Source organism: Camelus bactrianus, chromosome 22 (genome assembly GCF_048773025.1).
Source record: "Camelus bactrianus isolate YW-2024 breed Bactrian camel chromosome 22, ASM4877302v1, whole genome shotgun sequence".
Classification (NCBI taxonomy): Eukaryota; Metazoa; Chordata; class Mammalia; order Artiodactyla; family Camelidae; genus Camelus; species Camelus bactrianus.
Genome location: NC_133560.1, coordinates 7,101,757 through 7,122,749, shown reverse-complemented (window position 1 = coordinate 7,122,749; position 20,993 = coordinate 7,101,757). Strand labels below are relative to the sequence as shown.

At 59.3% G+C, this 20,993-nt stretch overlaps 1 protein-coding gene across 1 annotated transcript in view; it reads right to left on the bottom strand.

Moving 5' to 3' along the window:
- Positions 1–575: 575 nt before the first annotated feature.
- The window catches only part of COL23A1 (collagen type XXIII alpha 1 chain), a 301,705-nt gene continuing 281,287 nt past the window's right edge, over positions 576–20,993 (bottom strand). Inside the window, exons 9-28 of the mRNA XM_074350158.1 lie at positions 20,419–20,535; positions 19,592–19,627; positions 19,142–19,168; positions 17,419–17,472; positions 16,871–16,933; positions 16,408–16,452; positions 14,933–15,010; positions 13,567–13,620; positions 12,873–12,917; positions 11,935–12,024; positions 11,082–11,144; positions 10,716–10,772; positions 10,445–10,471; positions 9,458–9,520; positions 9,321–9,374; positions 9,088–9,114; positions 7,427–7,480; positions 7,049–7,135; positions 5,071–5,109; positions 576–4,636 (exon numbers count right to left, since the gene is read on the bottom strand). Of these exons, the coding sequence (XP_074206259.1) occupies positions 4,634–4,636; positions 5,071–5,109; positions 7,049–7,135; positions 7,427–7,480; positions 9,088–9,114; positions 9,321–9,374; positions 9,458–9,520; positions 10,445–10,471; positions 10,716–10,772; positions 11,082–11,144; positions 11,935–12,024; positions 12,873–12,917; positions 13,567–13,620; positions 14,933–15,010; positions 16,408–16,452; positions 16,871–16,933; positions 17,419–17,472; positions 19,142–19,168; positions 19,592–19,627; positions 20,419–20,535 (1,083 nt within the window). The 3' untranslated portion in view covers positions 576–4,633. The remainder of the gene's footprint in view (positions 4,637–5,070; positions 5,110–7,048; positions 7,136–7,426; positions 7,481–9,087; positions 9,115–9,320; positions 9,375–9,457; positions 9,521–10,444; positions 10,472–10,715; positions 10,773–11,081; positions 11,145–11,934; positions 12,025–12,872; positions 12,918–13,566; positions 13,621–14,932; positions 15,011–16,407; positions 16,453–16,870; positions 16,934–17,418; positions 17,473–19,141; positions 19,169–19,591; positions 19,628–20,418; positions 20,536–20,993) is intronic.

Below are 20,993 nucleotides of genomic sequence, written 5' to 3'. Positions count from 1 at the left end.
CCTCGGGGCAGGTGAAGTGCAGGAGCAGGACGCGGGGCTTCCCAGCCCCGTGAAGGAGCCGCAGGAAGGGCAGAAGGAGGGCACAAGGCCACTGCTGGGGCCGGCGGAGGAGGTCATGGGCACGACCTCCAGGACTCCTGCTGGAATCCAGGCAGGGTGAAGCCGAGGTGTAGCAACGCTAAGAGAATCTTACAGTGCTTAGGCGGGAGGGGAATTGGAGGGACTCTGGAGCCTTACTCATGGCCAGTAAAGGAAGCGGGCTTTGCTCTCAGACACAGAGCTAAGTGTGCCTCAGAATCTGGACTCCCAACTCCAGAGAGCGAGAGGAAAAACGTGGGAAGCCGCGAGAGCAGAGAGGTATCCCCTTATGGGGCTCTCTGCCTTGGTGAACCCTAGAACAAGGGCGCGAGGTTGCAGCCTGAGCGGGGTGACTTGGGCAGGCTGGGGCAGGGGAGGCTCCTGCTGTCCCTCCTGCCACCTCTTCACGATTCTCAGCTCTTTGCTTTGCCCCCTTGTTGCTGATTTCTTCATCTTTCCCCCGTGCAAGTGTAAAATGTTTAAGGCATTTATTAAAGAACATTTGGAGTTTCTTTATTGTGGTAACATGTACATAACATAAAATTTACCATTTTTAACATGTTTAAGTGTACACATTCAGTGGCATTAAGTACCTCACGTGCACCCATCACCACCATCCATCTCCAGAACTTTTTCGTCTTTGCAAACTGAATGGAGTTTCTTCCTTTAAATTATAAAGCTGAATTGAACCTTAGGTATGACTTTGTGAAAAAAAAAATCCCTCCCAAGTTGACCAAGAGAGGTTGCTTGTGACCAGCTTTAAATGCAATGTGAATGTTTGTGTATGTTTGTGTATGTGTTGTGTGTGTGTGTGTGTGTGTGTGTGTGTGTGTGGCAGAGGGAGACTGAGAGTCCTGTGTGAAGCCCATCTTTGGCCCTATCTTGAGCCCAAACACAAGCCTATCTTGTGGCCCAGAGCAGCTCAGAGAAGTCAGGTTGGCACAGAGACTTCTCCTGCCTCAGGGTAGAGGGTGAGAAGGCCGCAGTCAGGCCCAGTTCACTCCCAGGATGTCCAGGGTCAGGAGGTTGGAGGTCAGACCAAGCTGGGCCATTTCCTGGGCTAAGAGTATCTCCAACAGGGGCAGGACAACTCCAGGAAGACTCCCGTTCTTCCTGTTCAGAAGAGCCCACTCTTTCCTTCCTCTGGCCCCATGCAAAGCATGCCTCTGTCCATCATCTCATGCCTGACCTTTGAGGTGCTACTGGAGGCCAAGAGGGCAGGGGGTACGAGGAAGTAGCTGAGTCAAGACTTGAAGCCAGGGCAAGCTGTTTCTCAACGCGGGTGTTACATTCTTAGATGATTTATCATTGGGCAGGACTGTCTCCTGCGTCTCAGATGTCTGCTATCCATGGCCCTACCCACCAGTACCAGGAGTGTTCCCCCGACCATTGTGATGACTGAAAGCATCCCGTGCATTTCTAGCTGTATCCTGGGGATGAGGAGGAAGGAGGCCTGGGCAAGCCCACTCCTCTCGGGCCTCAGTTTCATCTGCAAAAGGGGAACAGTCATCCTTGTAATTAGTTTAGCTGCCGTGGCACACGGCGGGGCTCAGTAAATGTGCTTTCCTCACTTCTGGAAGGGGCTAGTGTGGGGCACAGCTGCCCTCTTGGCAGGGGGACATGAGCCCCTCAATCCCTGAAGCTCAGCTGCAAGGCAAGGTGCTCCCCAGTGTCTCAGCTGGGACCTTAGCAAGTCATTCACTCTTCTGTAGTTTCTTGACCCTACTCTAAGCTCTTAGAGTACTCTGCACTTTAAATTTTGAAGTTTGCAGACCTAAGAATACACAGCATGAGGCCACAAGAGGGCAGCAGTGAGCCATGAATGGCCCTGTCCTGCTGGATGGCACTGGAAAGGACCTCCTGGATTATCTGGGGAAGTCGGGGTACTTGTGGCTTCTACCCTCATGAGGATCTGCCTGCCAGTCACCCAGCATCATGGCCCTGCCCACAGACTCCATGCCCTGCCACGCAATTTCAGAGAGACAAACTGGAGGACACCCAAGAGCCTGGGTCCCGTCCTACACCTGCTACCACGTCCTGGCTGCGTATCCCTGGGCAGGGGACTTACCCCTCGGAGCCCCACTTTTCCCACATGTAAAGCAGAAATAGGGACACCAACCAAAGTGGTCTTGTCTTTCACAGGGTTGGAGAGGGGATCCGGTGAGGTTCCTGGGTGCAGGGAGGAGCAAATTACAAATTGTAGTGTGCAGTGGCTTGGTGCGGTGACGCCAGAACTCCAGAGGACACTTGGACGCCCAGTAGCCTCCATCAGTCATCACAGCCTCACCATGTTTCTCTTTCTTTTCACACTATGGCTTCCCTGGTGACCCACACGACTTCCACTTAGTGCCAGTAACTGAGGGAAACAGAAGTGGGGGCTTTCTTTCTCCTTAGCCAGCAGATGGCTGGGCCTCTTGCTTAGCGAGGAGGCCACATAGCGGGGTCTGGGGGGGAAACTACCCATACTACCCATAGTGTGGCCTCCTTGGGCCTCAGTCCTTGGAGGAAGAAGGCTGAGACACTGTCACTGCAGGCCTCTTCTTGTCTATACCGCCCCGGGTGTGCTCGATTTTGCCATCTGAGAAATGGGCACGTTCACTGAGTCCCTCTCTTGGGACTGTTGTAAAGACCAGCTGGGATGAGATATGTAGAAATACGCTGTAAGACTGTGGCACTGGCTTTGTCTTGGAGTGAGGAGGAGACAGGGAACTCACGACTGTGGTCGCTTCTGGGTGCTCCACCTGTCCTAGGTTCTTCATGTGTTCCGCCCAGTTGCTTCTCCCCAGACCACAGTCTGAGTGTAAGCGTCAACGAAGTGACAGGTTGAATTTTCTAGGACGGCTGATGCAAGATCGCCTACCCCACATTTTCTCTTTAAAATGCAATGTCAACAGTTATCCCTTGAATGAGGGTGATGAATGAGGGTGAACCTGTGATCTTGGCAGAAAGTGACACCACCTGACCTCTGAGGCTTGGCCATAAAAGGTGACTGAGGTCTACCTGGGAATCTGGCAGCCATGCTGTGAGGAAGCCCAGACCACACACACACACACACACACACACACACACACACACACAGAGGTGTCCTGGCCATCGGGGGTCCCAGCTGACAGCCAGCATCAACCAGCAGGTGTGGCAAGTCTGAGCCACAACCACCCAGCTGAGCCCATTACCCCAGAGCTGTGAGAGACAAGTAGAAAGGCTCACTGTTTTAAGGCAGAAGATTTGGGGGTGCTTTGTTATGCAGCGGTCAGAGGCCACACAGGGGCTTGGTAATTCGGGTGGCTGGACAAGGGGGCTCGGGTGGCAGCATGGCAGGGCCGTGCCTTGAGTCTTCGTCTTCACAACGCCAAGCCCCATCTTTGCCCTGACTCTGAGCTACTTCCTCTGGTTTCTGGGGTGGCTCCGGCCCAGGGACAGTCCCCTTATCCCTCCCCACCTAGCGAAGGCCAGGCTGAAAGCTCGCTTGGTGGTGGTGCCAGGGGCAGTCTGCAAGGACAGGCACACCCAGACGCACATCTGTGGTTTACTACACGCAACAGTATCTGTCTACACAGGGGGCAGGCAAGTGGCCGGGTCAGAGGTGGTGGCTGGGAACCCTTGTCAGAGGTGGGGCAGCCGCTTCTCAGAGGGTCACTAGCTCGGGTCACAGGCCCCCTACTCAGGCCTGCCTGGAGCCAGCCCTGAGGCTCTCTTCATCTGCACACTCATTTTTGGCCAGAGTTCCCCTGGCTGGGAGACTTGGGGCCAGTGAGACCCAAACTCTGAGCTGGAGGTCCATCTCATCAGTCCCATCATGTCCCTGCTCTGGAGGGGCGTGGAGATAGACAGGAAGCGGCAGACACCCAGCCTGGGACCTGCTGCCCTCCACACTCGGGGATCATAGGGCTCCCCGCAGCTGGGTCCACACGGTGGCGATCATAGCGCTGGGCCTCTCCTCCTGGACACAGGATGCTTGTCCTCACAGCAGGCAGGCTGCTTCCTGAGGCCTGCGGAACTCGGTGGGAGCTCCACCTGCTTGGGGTGCTTCCCACAGCTCCCAGTGTCCGGCTGCAAGTGCTGGGCATGAGTCCTGCCCTGCTCTGATGAATCAGGGCCCAGGCGGTGGGCCCAAGGGATGGGCAGCTGGCTGTGGCTGAGTGCCGAGGCCAGAGAGGCCTGGAGCAGCTGCCTTGGCCATCCGTGCCCTGAGCCTTTTTGGATGGGGTGGGCCCTGGGCAGCAGGACAGCCAGAGTCTCTGCTGATCAGGTGACTGAAGGCCTAACCTGGCCGGCGTCTTTGCAACCTCTCCTGGGCCCGGATCCTTCCCGGGAAAGCCAAGTCCCGCAGGTGGCCCTCAAGTACGTCGTGCCCCCACTGGGCCTGTCCATGTTCCCACCAGCTTCACATGCTGAGCGTTCTGGGGCTGGGCCGGGCACACTCTCAAATGTTAAAAGGCCACAGGGATGGTGGTGCAGCCCGTGAAAAAAAAGATCAATATATTACTGTTTTGTTTTTACAAAAATTAAAAATGTCCACACGGATCTGTACAGGTTGTCAGCTGTGTGCTGGGGATCACTGGAAAAGGAGGGAAAAGTGAAGGTGAGGCGGCGCAGGGAGGCCCCGGAGGCCCTGCCCTGGGCCGAGCTCTCCCCACCCTGCCCACTTCCTCAGGAACAGGTGCGCACCGAATCCCTTCCTCCCAGCCTCCTGGATTCCACCCCCTCTGGGGGGTGGGGTTTAGACAGAGCCTCAGCGGGTGCTGATGGCTTTGCAATGGCTGGGCAAGGAGCTGAGTGAGCCCTGAGTGACCCACAGGCTGGGCTGTGCACAATCACCCAGGACCACAGCCACAGGCCCTGGGCCCCAAGACAGGAGAGTCACAACTAGAGTCATCCAGGGAGACCTGGCTGTTCGGTCGCAGCCCGGGGAGCGGCAGACACCCAGCCCCAGGGGCCCCTTTGGTCCCAGCTCCTCCCAGCCTGCCCTGGACATTCTTCCCAGCAAGGTACCTTATGCCAGCAGCCAGGCACGGGCAGCCCGTCGGGGCCCTGGAAAGGAAGAAGGTTTCAGTGACAGGGATGGGGGCTGGTCAGATTTCTGTGCTCCACACACTCCTGCCCCGGGCGTTGGGAGCTGCAGCCCTGGGAATTGCCATGTGAGGCCACTGGACCCACTGAGGCAGGGCCCGATGCCTGCCCTGTCCAGCTGGTGGAGAGTCACAGGGCACAACAGCCCTCACTGTCCTCGTTCCAAGTGCACCCTCGTGGGCTTTGCTGGGACATGGGTGCTGTGGGCAGAACCAGGACACTGCGGAGTACTGGGCATCGTGCAGGACGTCTGTGGGCTGGAAGCAGGGCCTGGCCCCGGCCCTACCCAGGGGCTGCATGGCTTTGCTGCCTGGCAGCTGTGACAGTGGCTCTGCTCCTCACACTGGGGACCTAAGAGCCTTCAGGATGTGTTTGAGGACAGTCCAGGAAGTGGGATTCCCCTCTGGCCTGTCCTGGTCCCTGTGTCTGGATCCGAGTGGCAGACAGGGTAGGCTGAGCTCAGGGTGGAAGCTGGGCTGGGGTGGGGAGGTGTGTGTGGGCAGGTTGGAGTGGGGACTGTCACAGGCAGGGGGGTGGGTTTTCTCAGACGGCCTGGAGGTGGGGAGCCAGAGAGGGACAAAGGCAGACCCGTCGTCAGTCAGCCTAGCATCCCTGCGGGATGCTGTGGTGGACAACAGTTCACTCCATTCGGAAGCACACGGGCAGACGCCAGACACCAGACACGGGGACCATGCCCCCCAGAACTCCAGTGCATTCACCGGGGACACAGGCTGGGACCTAACAGGAAGTGGGGGGAGGGGAAGAAATGGAAAGGAAGGCGGGATGGAGGAAGGTGGGCCAGGGCAGCGGGCACAGGCCTCCCAGAGCACACAGCACAGCGCACAGCACAGCACAGCACACCACACAGCACACCGCAGGCCAGACCGCGTACCGCAGGGCAGGGCCCGCTGCCCCTCGCCAGGCCCCTGGAGCCCGGCGCCCCACGCCTGCCTCCACATTTAGGATTCTCCTGTTTCAAAGACAAAGGCTTAATGACTCAGAGGGAAGTCTTGGCCCAGGGCCTGAGCTGTGAGGCTGGGCCACCCGATCTGTCTGCTATCCCTGGCCCTCTCAGTGTGTGCCTTTCCTCCTCAAAACCATCTGGAGGTAGGGTTTAACATACCCACTGCACGGATGAGGAGACTGAGGAATGGAGGACTAAACTAACCCACCCAAGGTCAGGGGGCTGGGCCTCTGGGGTCCCCGGCCCTGACCCCCTTTGGAAGGGGGCCATACACGTCACGGCAGGAGGCTCCTCTCTCCATGCCCCTGGCTGTGGTGGTCGGATGTGAGTATCTAGTCAGTTTCAGTATGGAAACTCAGCTGTTTTGTTTCTCCTGACTTTTCCGAGTTCCACTGGAGGAGTCTGACAGCTAAACCCTCCCTGCCTTCTAGGAAAAGAGAACTGAACTTTGATGATTTCAGGCACTGGGTCTGGTGAGCCATCAAAGGATGTTGTAAAAAAGCAGGGAAAGAAAGGCTGTGGAGGCAAGGGGTTCTGGGGCACGTGGAGGAGATGCAGGGGTGGGTGTGGGGCTGCCCAGACGGGCAGAAGCCTCCTCTGGGACAGGACAGACTCCCAGAGAGGTGAGGGCGGTCCCACCCCACTTCACACCTGAGGAAGATGAGTAAAGAGGAGCAGTGACCTGGCCAGGCCTCCATCTCTGTAGAGGGGTCCCCAAGCCGTGCCCATGGAGGGGTCAAGCCCAGGGCAAGGGGCGCATCCATGACTGCAGAGACAGAAGGGGTGGCCCCAGCAGTGTGGGCATCCTGGGGCGGGGCCCGTGGGACCTCAGGGACTTGCAACTGAGCTCTGAGGACAGGGAAGGCGGGCGCCCCACCCTGGCAGGAGGCGGCGGCGAAGACCTGGGTTGGGCTCCCACCCTGCACTAACACATACCACAGGACACGGCTGGTCCAGGCCTGGGGGTCCTGGCTCGCCCTTCTGGCCTTTCATTCCTTTCCGACCGGGGACGCCGCGCTCCCCCTGTGCACGAAGGGAGATGGGGGATGTTCCTGGCTGCCAAGCCCAGGGCACCTCCAAGGCCTCTCAGAGAGACGGGCCTGGGGGTCCGGCAGCCACCCCTGCCCTGCTGCCTCATCCCAGCCTCCCTGCTCCTCCTCCTCCCCCCATCCCACCTTCTGTCTGCCTGCTTCCTGCCTCCCGTGTCCTTTCCTTCCCACCTGCCCCTCCTTCTCTTCGCTGGCTACCCTCCCTCTGTCCTCCTGTCCCCACCTCCTCTCCAGCTGCCCCCCACCTTCTCTCTGCTTCCCCCACCTTCTCTCCACGCTCGCTCTGGTCGCCTTTCTCTCCTCGGGGTCCAGGGAAACCCTGACAAAAGGATGGAAAGTTAAACGTGCAAGCGAGGTTTGCGGTTCATCTCTGCCCCTTCCCTCCATGCACATTCGTGGTACAAGCTGGCCCGGCCCCAGCTCCCAGGTGGCACAGAGGCTGGGTACAGGGCTGATTTAGAGAAAAGCGTGCGTTTGGGACACCAGCACCGCGTCCTCTGAAAGGAGAACTGCTGGCTTTTCTGGAGGGAAGCTCTCAGGCAGAACAGCTACCAAGGGCTTTCTCTAAGGTCCAGTGCAGCAGGCACTGGCCCAGGCTTGGCTGGGGACATAGACCCAGGAAACTCACGGACGTTTGTGTCACCCTCTTCAGCAGATCAAGAAATGGTGACCTCTGTTCTCTGCCCTTGGCTGAAACTCTTGTCCACCCACCCATCCATTTGTCCATCTGTCCATGTACCCAACCATTTCTAAGCATCCACTAGGAACTGGGCTGCGGGCTGAACGCTGGGGCCAGAAAAACAGATTTGACGTGTTCCCTCTTGTGTTCTTTTCGTAGTTTACTTTCTATATTTTACGATGTATTAATATCCTTGAAATTTTGCTGGCCGGGGAGAGCCTGCCTCCCCCAGGGCTAGCCAATTCTTAGGGAGAGCAAAGGGCGAGTCTGGGAGCATGGCTTTCAGAAGCAGACCAGCCGGTCCCCCAACCTGCCCCTTTAACTCTCACACACTGAGTCAGCGATTCCCCCACCCCAAATCATCCAGGGCCAGGGAGCAGGCAACGGGAGAACACCCCCATCACCCGAAGCCTGCCAGGATTATTCAGACTAGCCAGCCCCAAACCGTTTACCCGCCCTGCCCTGCCTTGCCCGTGGAAACCCCAATAAAAGCCCTGGCCTAGGCTTTTCCCTCAGTCCTTTCTGCCTCCCGACCAAACCTGGTGCTTCTCCACGTGGCCCTGTACTGCAGAGACAAGAGAGGGTGAGAGGTTCGGCTGTGCTGACACATCTGAGCCCTGGGTTGGGATTTTTCAGTTATGAGTCAGTTTAAACCAGTTTAAATTGGGTTTTCTGTCTCTTGCAACCAAAAGACACTTGACCCAATCAGTGCTCAGTTCATACTTCTCTTCCTCTCCTTCCCATAATGCTGCCCTAGCTGAAGCCTCGTCACTTCTCACCAGGATGTTTCAACAGGCTCCTCACTGCTCTTCCCGCCCCCCTGCTCCAATGGGCCATCCATCCATCCTCCATCCGTCTATTCATTTATTATTCATCTATCCACCATCCATCATTCGTGTATCCACCTATCAATCATTCGTCTGTTGTCCATCCATCCATCCTTCATCCACCCATCCTCCGTCCATCCTCTACCATCCTCCACCCATTAACTATTCATCTATCATTCATCCATCTGTCCATCCATCATCCACCCACCCATCCTCCATCCTCTATCTATCATCCATCTATCAATAAAGCACCTTCCCTGGGCTGTGCATTGGACACAGCACTGGGGACACAGAGGGGACCCATCACTTGTCGTCCCAGCCATGGGGAAAGCCAACCAGACCAGATTACTGTGTGGGCAGTATGGGGACAAACGCGACACAAGGGAGGGGCCTGGTCATGGTGAACGCTGAGGTACTCACATCGAGTCCTGGCTCCCCGGGCCTGCCCTGAGGGAAGACAAAGAGGAGATGTGAGGGGGCTGAGGAGGGGGCGCTGGGAGAAGAGCTGCTGGCAAGCTCGGTCCAGTGGCTGGTCCACAGAACCTGAAGTCTGGCCTTGGGGACCAGCAGAGTGCAGGGGTTGCGCCCCCCGGGCTGAGTGACACCACAGGCATGGAGCCACATTCGGGGGAGCATTAAAGGAAGCCGGTTACCTTCTCTCCTTTGGTTCCTGGCAGCCCAATGAGGCCTGGCGGGCCAGCCGGCCCCTGGGGGGAAAGGAGTGCGTTAAGAGGCATGACAGTCACAGAGATTAGCACCTCGAAGGACAAATAAGGCTCATGACACTCACAGGCAGGCCGCTGGGGCCTCTCTCGCCCGACGTGCCCTTCTCTCCCTTTGCTCCGTCCAAGCCCTGGGAGTAAAGGGGAGACATCAGTTAGGGGGCCAGATAGACGGCAGGACAGGGGGTTTGGGGCCTGAGTGGGAACCGAAGTGTGCAGGTCAGAGGGGCAGACCCTCCTTCCTGTGCCAACAATCGGGAAGAGCTGCGGGTGTGTGGACTTTCCAGTTTCCCACATACGGGCTCCCTCAGTAACCGTGGAAGGCCGCTGTGGTCACACCCACTTCACAGATGAGGAAAGAGAGGCACAGGGACCGGCAGGGACGGGCCCAGCCACACAGCCAGCAAGTGGCAGGGCTGAGTAGCAACTGGGATTCTGAGCCCCAGGCTTGGACCCCGTCCCTGCCAGCAGCTGCCTCTTCTGAACATGATCTGGGGAGGCCTCGGGACAAAACAGAACCAGAAGCAGCACATCTGGTCAGGCCACATGCTCAGCCCCACCGGGCTCTGGGATTCCATGACTCTGAGGCCCTCTTCCGCGTCCGAGCTGGGGAGGCAGAGATGTGCCCTCCCCCAGGGTAAACGTGAGGGATGCAGTGAGCCCAGCTGGCTTCCCCGCGACAGGGCACATGGGCAGGCCACACTCAAGGTTTTAATTTAAGAGTAGAAGACATGGCATTATGTAATACACGCCGAACCCAAGACTTTACATCCAGGCTGCGGGCACTTGGGAGACAGATGTGCACGTGGGGGGGCGGGGGGGGAGGGAGCAAGGAATGGAGATGTCAAGTGTGGGGTCTGGGGAGTCCCAGCTCTGAGGACATCAGGGAGGTTATTCCACAGGCGACTGGGAATGGTCAGGCCCCGGGAAGGCGCAGGGCTGGTCTGGGGCCAGTGTGGGGCCCTGACTTTGCTTACTAGCAAGACTTTTTGGAACCGTCTAGGCCGTGAGCCTGCAGAGAGTAGGGGGGTTCTCATCCACGCTCCAAAACTTACCTTGGGACCCTGAATTCCCTGAAGGCCCTGGGGGAGGAGGAGAAAGCAGATCAGAAAGGCCATCAAGCTGGGTCCAGACCTCTGGACCACAAAGGCTTGCAGGCCATTCACTGGCCCCTGTGACCCCGCCCTCTGCCGCCTCCCAAGCCCAGACCTGGGGTCTGCCCTCCCGGCCTGATGCGCCCCCTCCCCCACTGGGGTACCCTGTCCTCCCTGGGCCTGGGCCCACACCCTCTCCACATCCCAGCTGCTTCAAGCCAGATGTTCTTACCATGGGGCCTGGGGGACCAGGCGGGCCTGGGGGCCCTGGCTCCACTATGATTTGGGCCTAGAAAGGGTCAGAGGTGGATTATCGCCCCATTACCCCTCACCTGCCCACACTTGAGTTCGCCACCCTTTGGAGGAGCACGCCCCCGGGGCTGAGCCACCCAACTGAGGCTCCCCCCTGCCCGGCGGCAGGCGCTGCCTGGGGAGGGACCCAGTGCCGGCCTTTGGGTTCAAAGACAGGCCCCAGGCTCCCCTCCCCCTCCCTCACCGCCCTGGGCATGGGCAGGCCAGATGGCCCTTGTTGTCCCAAAGCTTGGGGCCCCAGCGGCTGGGGCTGGGTGTTGCGCAGAGACCCTCAGCAGCCCCTTACCAGGCTCTCCTGTAGGCTGTCAGATGCCGGCTCTCCCTTCTCCCCCTTGGGGCCGTCGGTGCCCTGCAGGACAGGGCAGCCTTGAACCCTTTCTGTCCATCACCAAAATCACCGCCCGTTCAGCACCTCCCCTTCCTTCCCCCATAAGGCTTCTGGGCAATAAGCCCGGAAGGCTGTTGGCTTTTGCAGCTGAGAACAGTTTTTCCTAAATCAGGGGGAAACGTGCTCAGAGAGCACGTTAACAGCAGTATAAACTGTTTCTCGTGGGGCAGCGGGGCAGCCAGGGGCTCTGGAAGCAAAGACCCGGGGTTCAAACTCCGGCCCCAGCTCTCTGGCTGAGCGAGCCTTGTGGATGGACAACGGGTGGGTAGCGGTGGCCGCCCGACAGTGGTGACAGCGGGTATTTACCAGGTGCCAGTCAGCCACTCTCTGCCCCGCTCCTGTGTTCCCTGGTGGGTGTGGGAGATTATCACCCCCATTTTAGAGCTGAGGAAACTGAGGCCCAGGGAGGTTAGGGCACTTGAGCAGGGTTCCAGAGTCCGTAAGAGACGGAGCAGGATGCAAACCTGGGTGGTCAGAGCTCCTGGTCTAGCCACCGCCCGGCCTACTGCTCCCACCGGGCGGGGCCTCCTTATTTCACCTTTAAGTAGGCCTCGGCGGGGTGGGGTGGGGTGGGTAGGACCTTCTGTGGAGTCAGGGCAGCCCAGAGCGTCTCTTCAAAGGCCCAATGGGCCGGGGTGGGCTGAGACCAGGACAGCGGGGCCCCAGCCCCTGGCAGGTGCCATGGTGGGCATGTATCCACCTCGGGCCCCCCACACGGAGCAAGCATGGTGGGACCCACACAGCCACGTACTGGGAGGCCTGACAGGCCCATCTCGCCTGCTTCCCCTTTAGGTCCGGCTGGCCCAGCCTCTCCTGGGTCTCCTTTCTGTCCTTTGGGACCCTAAAAGCCACAGAATAAGGTGTCAAAAGGCATTTCCCCCCTACTCACACTGGCAGGTCCCCAGAGCTTAGTCCGGGCCAAGCCAGACCCCTGCTTCCTCCTCGGGGGTCCTCTCCTCTTGCCCAGGTGGCAAATGAGCTGAGGGGCCTGGACGGGGACAGGGAAGGGGCACCCCCCAACCTGGCCTGCCTCACTGCAAGCAGGGGTGCAGGCTGGGGCAGTGGGGGTGGAGCGTGGGACTGGGCAGCCACTGAGAGGGCACATATGGGGTTCGAGGCCAACCCCGTGCTCACATCTCAGGAGCCAAAAGCGGGAGCCCCCAACCCCACATACAACCAGCCATGCCCCAGTCACCCAGCCCCTGCACTCCCCCATTCAGCCAACTGCGTAACATCGCGGCGTGCACACACCAGGGACCCAGCCCTCAAGACACACTCATGAGTGTCAAATGACACCCGCGGACACTGTCGTGTCTACGTGGGATCCCACAAACACATGTGTGCTCACAGGCACACTGATAACGGCCGTGACACTACTAGCTGGCATTTGAAGGCTCTTTGCTATCGCACGCCGGGCACTGCTCTGATGTGTTTTCCATACAGTTATTTTACCCTCACGGCAGCCCTGTCAACCATCTTCACTGCGGGTGAGGCACCGAGGCTGCCAGAAGCAAGCAGCTTGCCTGAGGCCCACGGGCAGCACCAGGGTTTGCACAGAGGCTTGAGTCCACTCCGTTCTGTGGCCTTTCTCTGACTTAGCGCAGGTGCGTGCGCACACACACACACACACACACACACACAGTCTGACGCCAAGCACTAGCATCACCAAGGAAATGAAAGGCCAGAGACCTTCTCTCCATCGATTCCGGGAGCCCCGGGCAGTCCAAGTTCGCCCTGGAAGGGAACAGACAGCAAGAGGGTTCACAGGGTCCCACAGCCCCCAGCAGGGATCTGTGGCTGAGCTGCCTCCCCTGACCAGCACCCTGGCCCTGGGTCGGGTCCCTGCGGTTGGACCTTCAGGGAGGTGCCCACTGGGTGCCCAGCACAGTGCCAGGCACCGGCCACCCTCTCTCCCCCGTTTCCTCAGCCCCTACGAGCAGCCCGTGGCTATAAAAGGCTGGCAGGTTATAGATTTAGAAGCTGAGACTCGGAGAGTTAAGTCACTGCTCCAGGCCACACAGCCTAGGGACGATGGCCTGGACCAGACCCTCCCTGATTTCAAAGTCTGCAGCTCCCTTTCCTGAGCCAAGCGGGCAGGTGTAAGAGATGCGCACAGGCCGGAGGAACAGCTATGTAACCTACGGGACTTTGTGACATCATGAGGGGCTGTTTATGGATGACTCATGTGAACGAGGTTTCCCAGGGAGAAGCTAGGGCCAGGAAGAAGGCACCAGCTTGGTCAGGAAGGAGCAGGCCATGTTCTCTGAGCCCTGGGAGGGCAGGCTGGGGCGCTGGGAGAGAAGACGGGCAGCGTGGCAGGGAGGAGGGGGGCAGGCCCTGGGGACAGGGGCCTGGGGCGCCACACAGCTGCTCCTGCACTGACCTTGGCTCCGGGCAGCCCTGGCAGCCCTGGTGGCCCCGGTGGCCCAGGAGGACCCTGTGTGTGAAAGTCAAGAGGTTAGTGTTTAGGTGGGGCCTCCCCATGACTGCCCGTCTACCCCTCCATCCCGAGGCCACGTCCCAGCCCAGCTGGGCTGCAGCAGTGGCCCTTACGGCCCTCTTCCCACCCAGTCAGGTCAGGCCTGTGTGTCGGGGGAGGCCAGGCAGGCAGCACCAGGCATCAGGTAAGATACCAAGGTCTACTGCCCCGGGGGCGCCCAGAACCCCTCTGCCCCAGAGCCATTCCCCACCCCCATATAGATTTCTTCACAACACTCTCCTGCTCAAGATCCTGGGATGGCTCCCCATTGCCTCTAGAATCAGGCCTAAATCCTCTGCTGGCATTCAAGGCCACCCAAAAATTGAATCCCCAACAGTGACCTCTCCCATGAACTCTGCCCGCCACCTGCTGGCCCTGGGGCATCCCTTGGCCTCACAGGTAGGGGATCACTTGCCAAGTATCTTCACTCCCCAGCTCCCATCTCGACCTTGGCTTCCCGCAGGACCCCCTGCCCACCATGGCTTGTCATCACCCCCGACACTCACTCCCCCTCACCAAGGCTGTAGCCACCCAGCTCCCAGCCCAGCAAGCTCCAGGCCCCTTCCCTCTGCTTTCCCGCACCAACCTTCCCCTTCTTGTTGGTGCCTCCACTGAGATGTCCCTCATCTTCCAACCTTCCTCCATTCCACCCGTGCTCCTCCATGCCGAGGCGCAGCACCTGCCTCCCCGGGGACCTCCCTGCCGTCAGCCGTTCCCACCTTCCACACCACTTCCCAGCTAGCCTCCCACCTTGTGTTTTTCAATTTCATCCCTCTATGTCTGCCTGTGGCCTGTCAAATCCAGCCATCATCCCTGTCTGGCGTCTGAAATCCACTTCCCGCCTCTCTGTACTCATGGAGCTTCTCCAGGCAGCTCCCAGCCGGTCTGGGACAACCAGGCCCATGCACACCCTTGGGCCGCGTCACATCACACCACACCACACCATGCAGGTCTAGGCAGGCGCAGTTCCACCAGCCTGTGTTCCCCAGGAGGCCCTGCCTCCTGTCCCCGAGGGGCGAGCTTCCCTTTTTGCCTTGGCCTCTGGGGAGCTCAGGGCCCCGTCAGCTGCCTTCACAGCAGCTTCTCAGCATAGTGTGCATCTCCACACAGCACTGATTTCCTTATCAGGCACCTGGTGAAGTTGGGGTCCTTGAGTTAAGCTGCCCCTGGTCCCTTGTGTAGAGAAGTGAAGTATTTTTACACCAAGTAAGTGGCTATTCCCCCAGGAAATGAACAGCAAGGGCCTATCAGGGCCCACCAGGAAGGCTACCTTAAGGGCATCCAAGATCCTGCCATCGTAGTCAATCACCACCGTGTCTCCTTGCTCGCCCTTGAGGCCTGGGGGACCCTGAGGTGGGAAGGGAGGGAGAATGTCAGGGAGGAGCTTGGTAGGCGCCTCACCCAGAGGACCTAGTGACCCAGCTGCGCACAGGCCTGTGAGCCGTGGGCCAGCTCTCACCCGGCTCCTGGCTGGACCCCAGCCCCGCGTCTCCTCCTGTTCCCTCGGGCATTGGCATGCTGGCTCACTGACTAAGCACTCCAGGGCCAGGCCGGGGGTGACACGAGGGAAGGGGGAGGCCTGGGGCCAACTGAGGAACAGCCCCAGCCGGGTCTGGGGGTGGCTGTAATTTACCTTCATGTGGGAACTGAAGCCCACTGAGGCCCATCTCTGAGTCCTCAAGGGAAAATGGAGAGCCTGATTTTGATGTGAAATTCTGCAGATTTTTTTAAACGAACAAAGCACCCAACCCCCCCCAAACACTGTAGTAATTAAAGCCTGGCCAGCTGGCTCTTGCCCTTACACCACAGTTTCCTGACTTCAGGTAAAGGCTGCAGACACCAGGCACTGATGCTCCCATTCACTCCTGGTTCTGAGCGCATGTCCAGCCACGCACGTGTCCACACGTATGTGTCTGCTCGTGTGTGTGTCCACACGCGTACCCGTCCTCATGGGCACGCGCGCCACCACGGGCCCCGCCCTTTCCCTTTGAACCTCCCCTCCCCACCCAGCTCTTCTCCACTGGGAGAGTAGCTGGGGCTGGGAGCATTTTGGTCCGGCCTGAGGCCAGCCCCGTGCACAGGACAGAGAGACCCAGGCCAGGGCCTCACTTGCCAGCTGCCTCCACGGTCATGGCCTTCCTGGAACCGTATGTGTACACTGAATTCCCACACTCGATGCTTAATCCAGTCCCGGGCTACCTGCATGACCAGGCTGCAGGCTTAGATCTGGATTTTGGAGGAGGAGGAAGGCAGCTTCTGGGAGTGTGAGGGGATGTGACTGCTGGAGGTCACAGAGCCAAGAACGAGGATGGGGATGTGGTCCTAAAGGTGTGTTGACAGGGGCTCATCACAGAAGATCTGGGACCAGCTGTGGTGGCTGTGCCCAGCAACAGGGCTGAACTGTGATGGGGGCTGCGGGGAGGGTCCCACGGCAGTAGGGTAACGCCATGTGTGACAGATCAGGGTCTATTAAAGGTCTGAATATGCCCAGAATGAGTCTAGGAAGACAGACGCTCGCCTGGGGAGGAGAGGGGGAGGGGAGAGAATGGGGCCCTTATTTTCACATCCAAAGTTGAACATTTTCCCAAAAGCATGTATTATGAAATTAAAAGCAAAAAAATCACCAGTGAATTCTTACTAAAAAAAAAAAAAAGACTCTCAGTTCTGGGGTCTCTGGGGGACAGGGGCTTCGGAAGGAACCAGTCCCCCGGACTCCAGGGTTGTGGCCGGAGGAGAGCTGCTTACCCGTGGCCCTGTGGCTCCGTCGGCTCCCGGGTGGCCGGGCTCCCCCTGCGGAGACACAAGGCTGCAGCCAGGTGTGCACAGCTGAAGCCAGAGGTTCCCCCGCCCCCTCCAGTCCCCTCTTCCAAAGGGTGCAGGGCTGATTGCACATGACTGGCACCCCAGGGATGGGGCTCCCTGAGGTGGGCCTGCGAGACTTCCCTCTGACCCCATGTTGCATAGAGATGGGCCACTGAGCCGAGCGCCCAAGGCTATTCAGCCACACAGCAGGCCTGGCGGGAGGCCCTGTCACTCACCCAGACCCACTGCCTCCCGCCCCCTGTGCCAGCGTCTGACCCGGTCAGACAAGTCCCCTGGCCCTGGGCTTTCCCGGACTCCCAGCCCGAAAGAGCGAATTAGAGGCGGAGCCGCATCTCCACCTCACGAGGGCGGCTTCGGGAGCCAAAGTGGCAAACTGAGACGTCACCTTGGGTCCTGGGGCGCCATCTGGGCCATTCTCTCCCCGAGGCCCCGCGCTCCCCGCTTCGCCCTGCAACAGAGGTGTGTGCGCCGTGAGAGAGCGCTGAGGGAGGCTGGGGGTCTGCGGGCTTCCAGAGTGTTCTGAGAGTGTGCCTGCGCCCACCCAGGGGACTGTCTGCTCTGGTCTTGGGGCATAGCTGGAGCAGCTCAGGGGCTCAGCTGGTTTGGAGGCAGGCTGGCCAGGATTTGGTGGGGTCTTGAGAAGCTGGGGGAGCAAGGATGACACCCAGTCCCTGGCCTGGGGACAGGGCAGAGTGGGGCCACCTAAGACGGGAACCAGAAGACTTGAGGGTGTGAGGGAAGGTAACGGCCTGGATGACTTGCCAGGCTGATGGTGAGTGGGACCCTGGCCTTCCTGCTGCCTCTCTCTGGTCTGCCCTGGTCATCAGCCTCTGTGCCCATCATGTGAAAGGGCCGGGTAGGGGCTTTACTAGGCAGACAGGAACCCGGGAGGTGGGAGGCAGGGGGACCACCGGGGGAGGGGCATGTACCTACCTTGGGCCCTGGGGGTCCAGGGACCCCTGGCTGGCCTGGTGCCCCATCATGCCCCTGAGGAGAGAACAGCAGAGGCTGAGCCCTTGGACCTGGACACACTGGCTGGGCCTCTGGCAGCCAGTTGGCTACCTGCCCCCCCAAACTCCCCAGCATACCAGCCCACCCTTGGCGGCAGTACTGGTCACACTGGGTCGGGACAGTGACACCCTCCCCTCCTCATCCCTTTAGGGCAGGGATGGGGTCAGACCTGCCTCTGTCCCCTGTCCCCACCAGCCCAGAACACGCCTCAGTAGGTGTGCGCAGAAGGAATGGATGGGGGCGCGTGAAGGAGAGGGAATTCACTTGTTCCATCAACAAACATCTCTGAGCGCCCTCTGCGGGCCAGGCAGAGGGTCAGAGCAGGCCGAGGGCAAAGAAATATCCAGGTAAATGCATAGCGCCACGTGGGGAAGAGAATAGAAGAGAATGGCAGGGCGGAGAGGGGCTCAGGGAGAGTGTGCTCCAGCAGGTGGCTGGGGACAGTCCTCTGGAGGAGGGGATAGTTTTGCTGAGGCCATCAGGAGGAGGAGGAGGCCCGGCCCTGGGCAGCGGTGGGGGACGATCAATCTGGGTCACTGGTTCCCAGACTTGAATGCAGGTCGGCATCACCCAGGGCGCTGCTGGGACAGAGCCCGGCCCACCCCCAGCGTCTGGCTCAGTGCCTCTGGGGCGGGCCCCAAATGCACATGTCTAATGAGCCCCCAGTAATGCCGATACTGCTGGTCCAGGGACCGCACTTTGAGAACCACTGTCCAGGACCCTGATGTGGGAACAAATCTGTTGCATTTGAGTAACTGGATATATTTTTTAAGAGTGAGTGAGTGAGTGAGTGAATGAGATCCTGACTGCAGAGACAGAGACAGAGCAGCCACGCACGGTGAGGTCCCGGGCCTGGTCCTGCCGTGCCCAGCCCTGGTCTTTCCCCCCAGCCACTTCCCACATCCCCACCAAGAAGCTCCTCCAAGGCCCCCCACCTTCTTTCCAGGAACATCGGGCCCACCCTGAGGGGGAGACTGTGGGGATGCTAGAGAGAGGTCATAGCCACTCAGACACCAGGCACACCCCTCCCAGCCCAGAGACCCCGAGCCTCGCAGAGAGATGTGAATAGGTGGTGGGGCTGACAGTCCAGGACTCCACTCTGACGTGGTCCCTCCCAAGCTGAGTGACCCTGGGTAAGTTGCTGCTCCTGAAAGCGGGGCTGGGACGCCCCCAGTGTCGGAGGGGGTGGTTACGAGATTAGAGAGAAAGTACTGAAGGCCCCTGGCTCCTGGCAGGCGCTCACTAAAGGGGGTTTCTCTCCCACCCTTCCCTCTTGCTCCGTCCAGGGATCTGGCTCCTTCAGGGAGAACCATGGCCTTTTCTACCCCAGCAGGCACTGCTCCAGGAGTGAAGAAAAGAGCTGACATCTGGAGAGGGCTGCAAAAGCTAACGTTGTTTTACTCTTCAGTCCTCACAACCTGGTATGAAGGCAAGGCAGGAAAGGCCTGTCATGCTCCCATTTGATAGATGAGTAAACTGAGGCCCAGAGAGATGAAGTCACTTGCCCAAGGTCATGGAACTTGGAGCTCCATCTCCTAACCCTGTGGCTTTGGCTTCAAGGAGGGGGTGGGAGAGGGAAAGTGTTGGGGGGAGGGAGCCAGCACCCCCCCCCCCAGGCCTGAGACCAGGAGTGAGGAGCACTTACCTGGGGCCCTGGGGGTCCACTCGGGCCCTGGAACGAGAAAAGAGAGGGTGTTAAATGTGATTCTGGAGGCTGCTCCTGGGCTGTCTTCCTTATCATCCTTATCATTGTAAAAGATGACAAGTCCCAGAGAGCAGGCAGGGCTGTTGCTGGAACCCAGCTGGGCCGCCCATTCGTGTGTCTCGGATGGAAATCTGCATTAGATCTCAAGCAGTGACAGTGGACTGCAGACTCCCTCCCAGGGATGTGGGGCTGTGAGAATTCTGCCGGGGCTGGGGTCCTGGTCCAGTCGTGCCCCACTGCTGGTGGGGACAAGAGTGCAGGTTTGTGCACGTGGACAGCAGTGTGGACAGCCACACGTACAACCCCAGTGTGGGTGTGTGTATGGGGGGCTTCCAGGCCAGCAGCTACAGTCCTGCCAGCCCAGGCCTCTGAAATGCCCTGGATACTGACCGTCTCGCCGTCTTGTCCAGCTTCTCCTTTGGGACCCTGAGGGGGCATGAGAAGAAAGCAATGAGGGGAGGCGGGGACTGCACGGCTGACTGAGCCCGCATCTCCTGCCAGACCCTGGGATGGGGCTGCAAGTACATTCCCTCATTCCAGCCTCACCAAACCTCTGAGAAGGGGGTTTCATTGTTCCCACTTCACAGATGAGAATGTTGAGGCTCAGGGAGTTAGTGCCCAATGTGACAAGGAATGGGTGAGCCAATTGGGGGGCTGCCCTGACAGCGGACCCCGGTGGTAGTCTGGTGGAGGTGCCATCTCTGCACTGGGGGGGAAGGACAGCTTGCCGTCCCTGTAACCCACATCAGGGTTACAGAAAGGGGTAGTTCAATGAGGTCTGGCCTCCAGAGTTTGGATTAGGACCAGGGGAGGACAATTGAAGCTTAGTTATCACTGGGGAGAAAGAGAAGGGGAAAGAAAAAAAGAGAAAAAGAGACACAGAGAGAAACAGACACGAGGGAGAGAGAGGGAGGGATCGGGGGAAAGAGGTTGGTAGAGATTTGCAGAGAAATTAGCCACATACGGTCTCAGGGTCAGGACTGGGACTGAGAGTACAACCAAGGTCGGGGTTCGGGTCTATGAATCCACCTGGGGTTACAGTGCAAGGTCTAAATTGGGTTAGGGGTCTGGTTAGTGTCAGATTTAAGGTTTGATTGGAGTTAGAGTCTGGGTTGGGGCTGGGTCTGGACTAGGGATAGGGCTGGGGTTGGGGCTAGCTCCGGGATCAGGGTTTGGGGTTTTGGTGGGTTCAGAACCAGGTCCATGCCCTCTCTTACCATGGGGCCTGGTGCTCCCCTGGGGCCGTCTTTCCCGGTGTCTCCAGGAGGGCCCCGGGCCCCAGGGGGTCCAGGAGGCCCTGGGGGCCCAGCGGCTCCTTCCTGCCCTTGGTCTCCCTGAAAGAGGCGGGGCCCAGCGTGACCCTGCGGGTGAGGGGAAGGGGGCCTGGCCTCCAGAGGGAGGCCTCCTCAGATGCACGGCCACATGCCTTCCCCTTCCCCGCCCTCAGCAGGCTCCCAGGAGAGGGCTTTGTCGTTGGGCCTCTTGTCACTTCTTGGTGGTCACATGAACGGACAAGTCCCTATACGTCAGCAAGAGAGGCCAACAGGGCCTTGAACTGTCCATGGCAGGTGCCACCTCTCCAGCTCCAGTGCCCGAAGCCCAGCTATGGTGTCGAGGTGAGAGATGGGGCACACTGGCAGTGGACAAGGCACCAGTGCCCACCCAGGCCCCTTCCTGCTGGGACAGGGACTGCGCACCTCCTGAAAGACCTTCCTGGTTGGCCAGCTCCTGTTTTACTAAGTGGTGGAGGTGCGCTCTCGGGCATTCGTTCCCGAGGAGAAACGGGTTCACA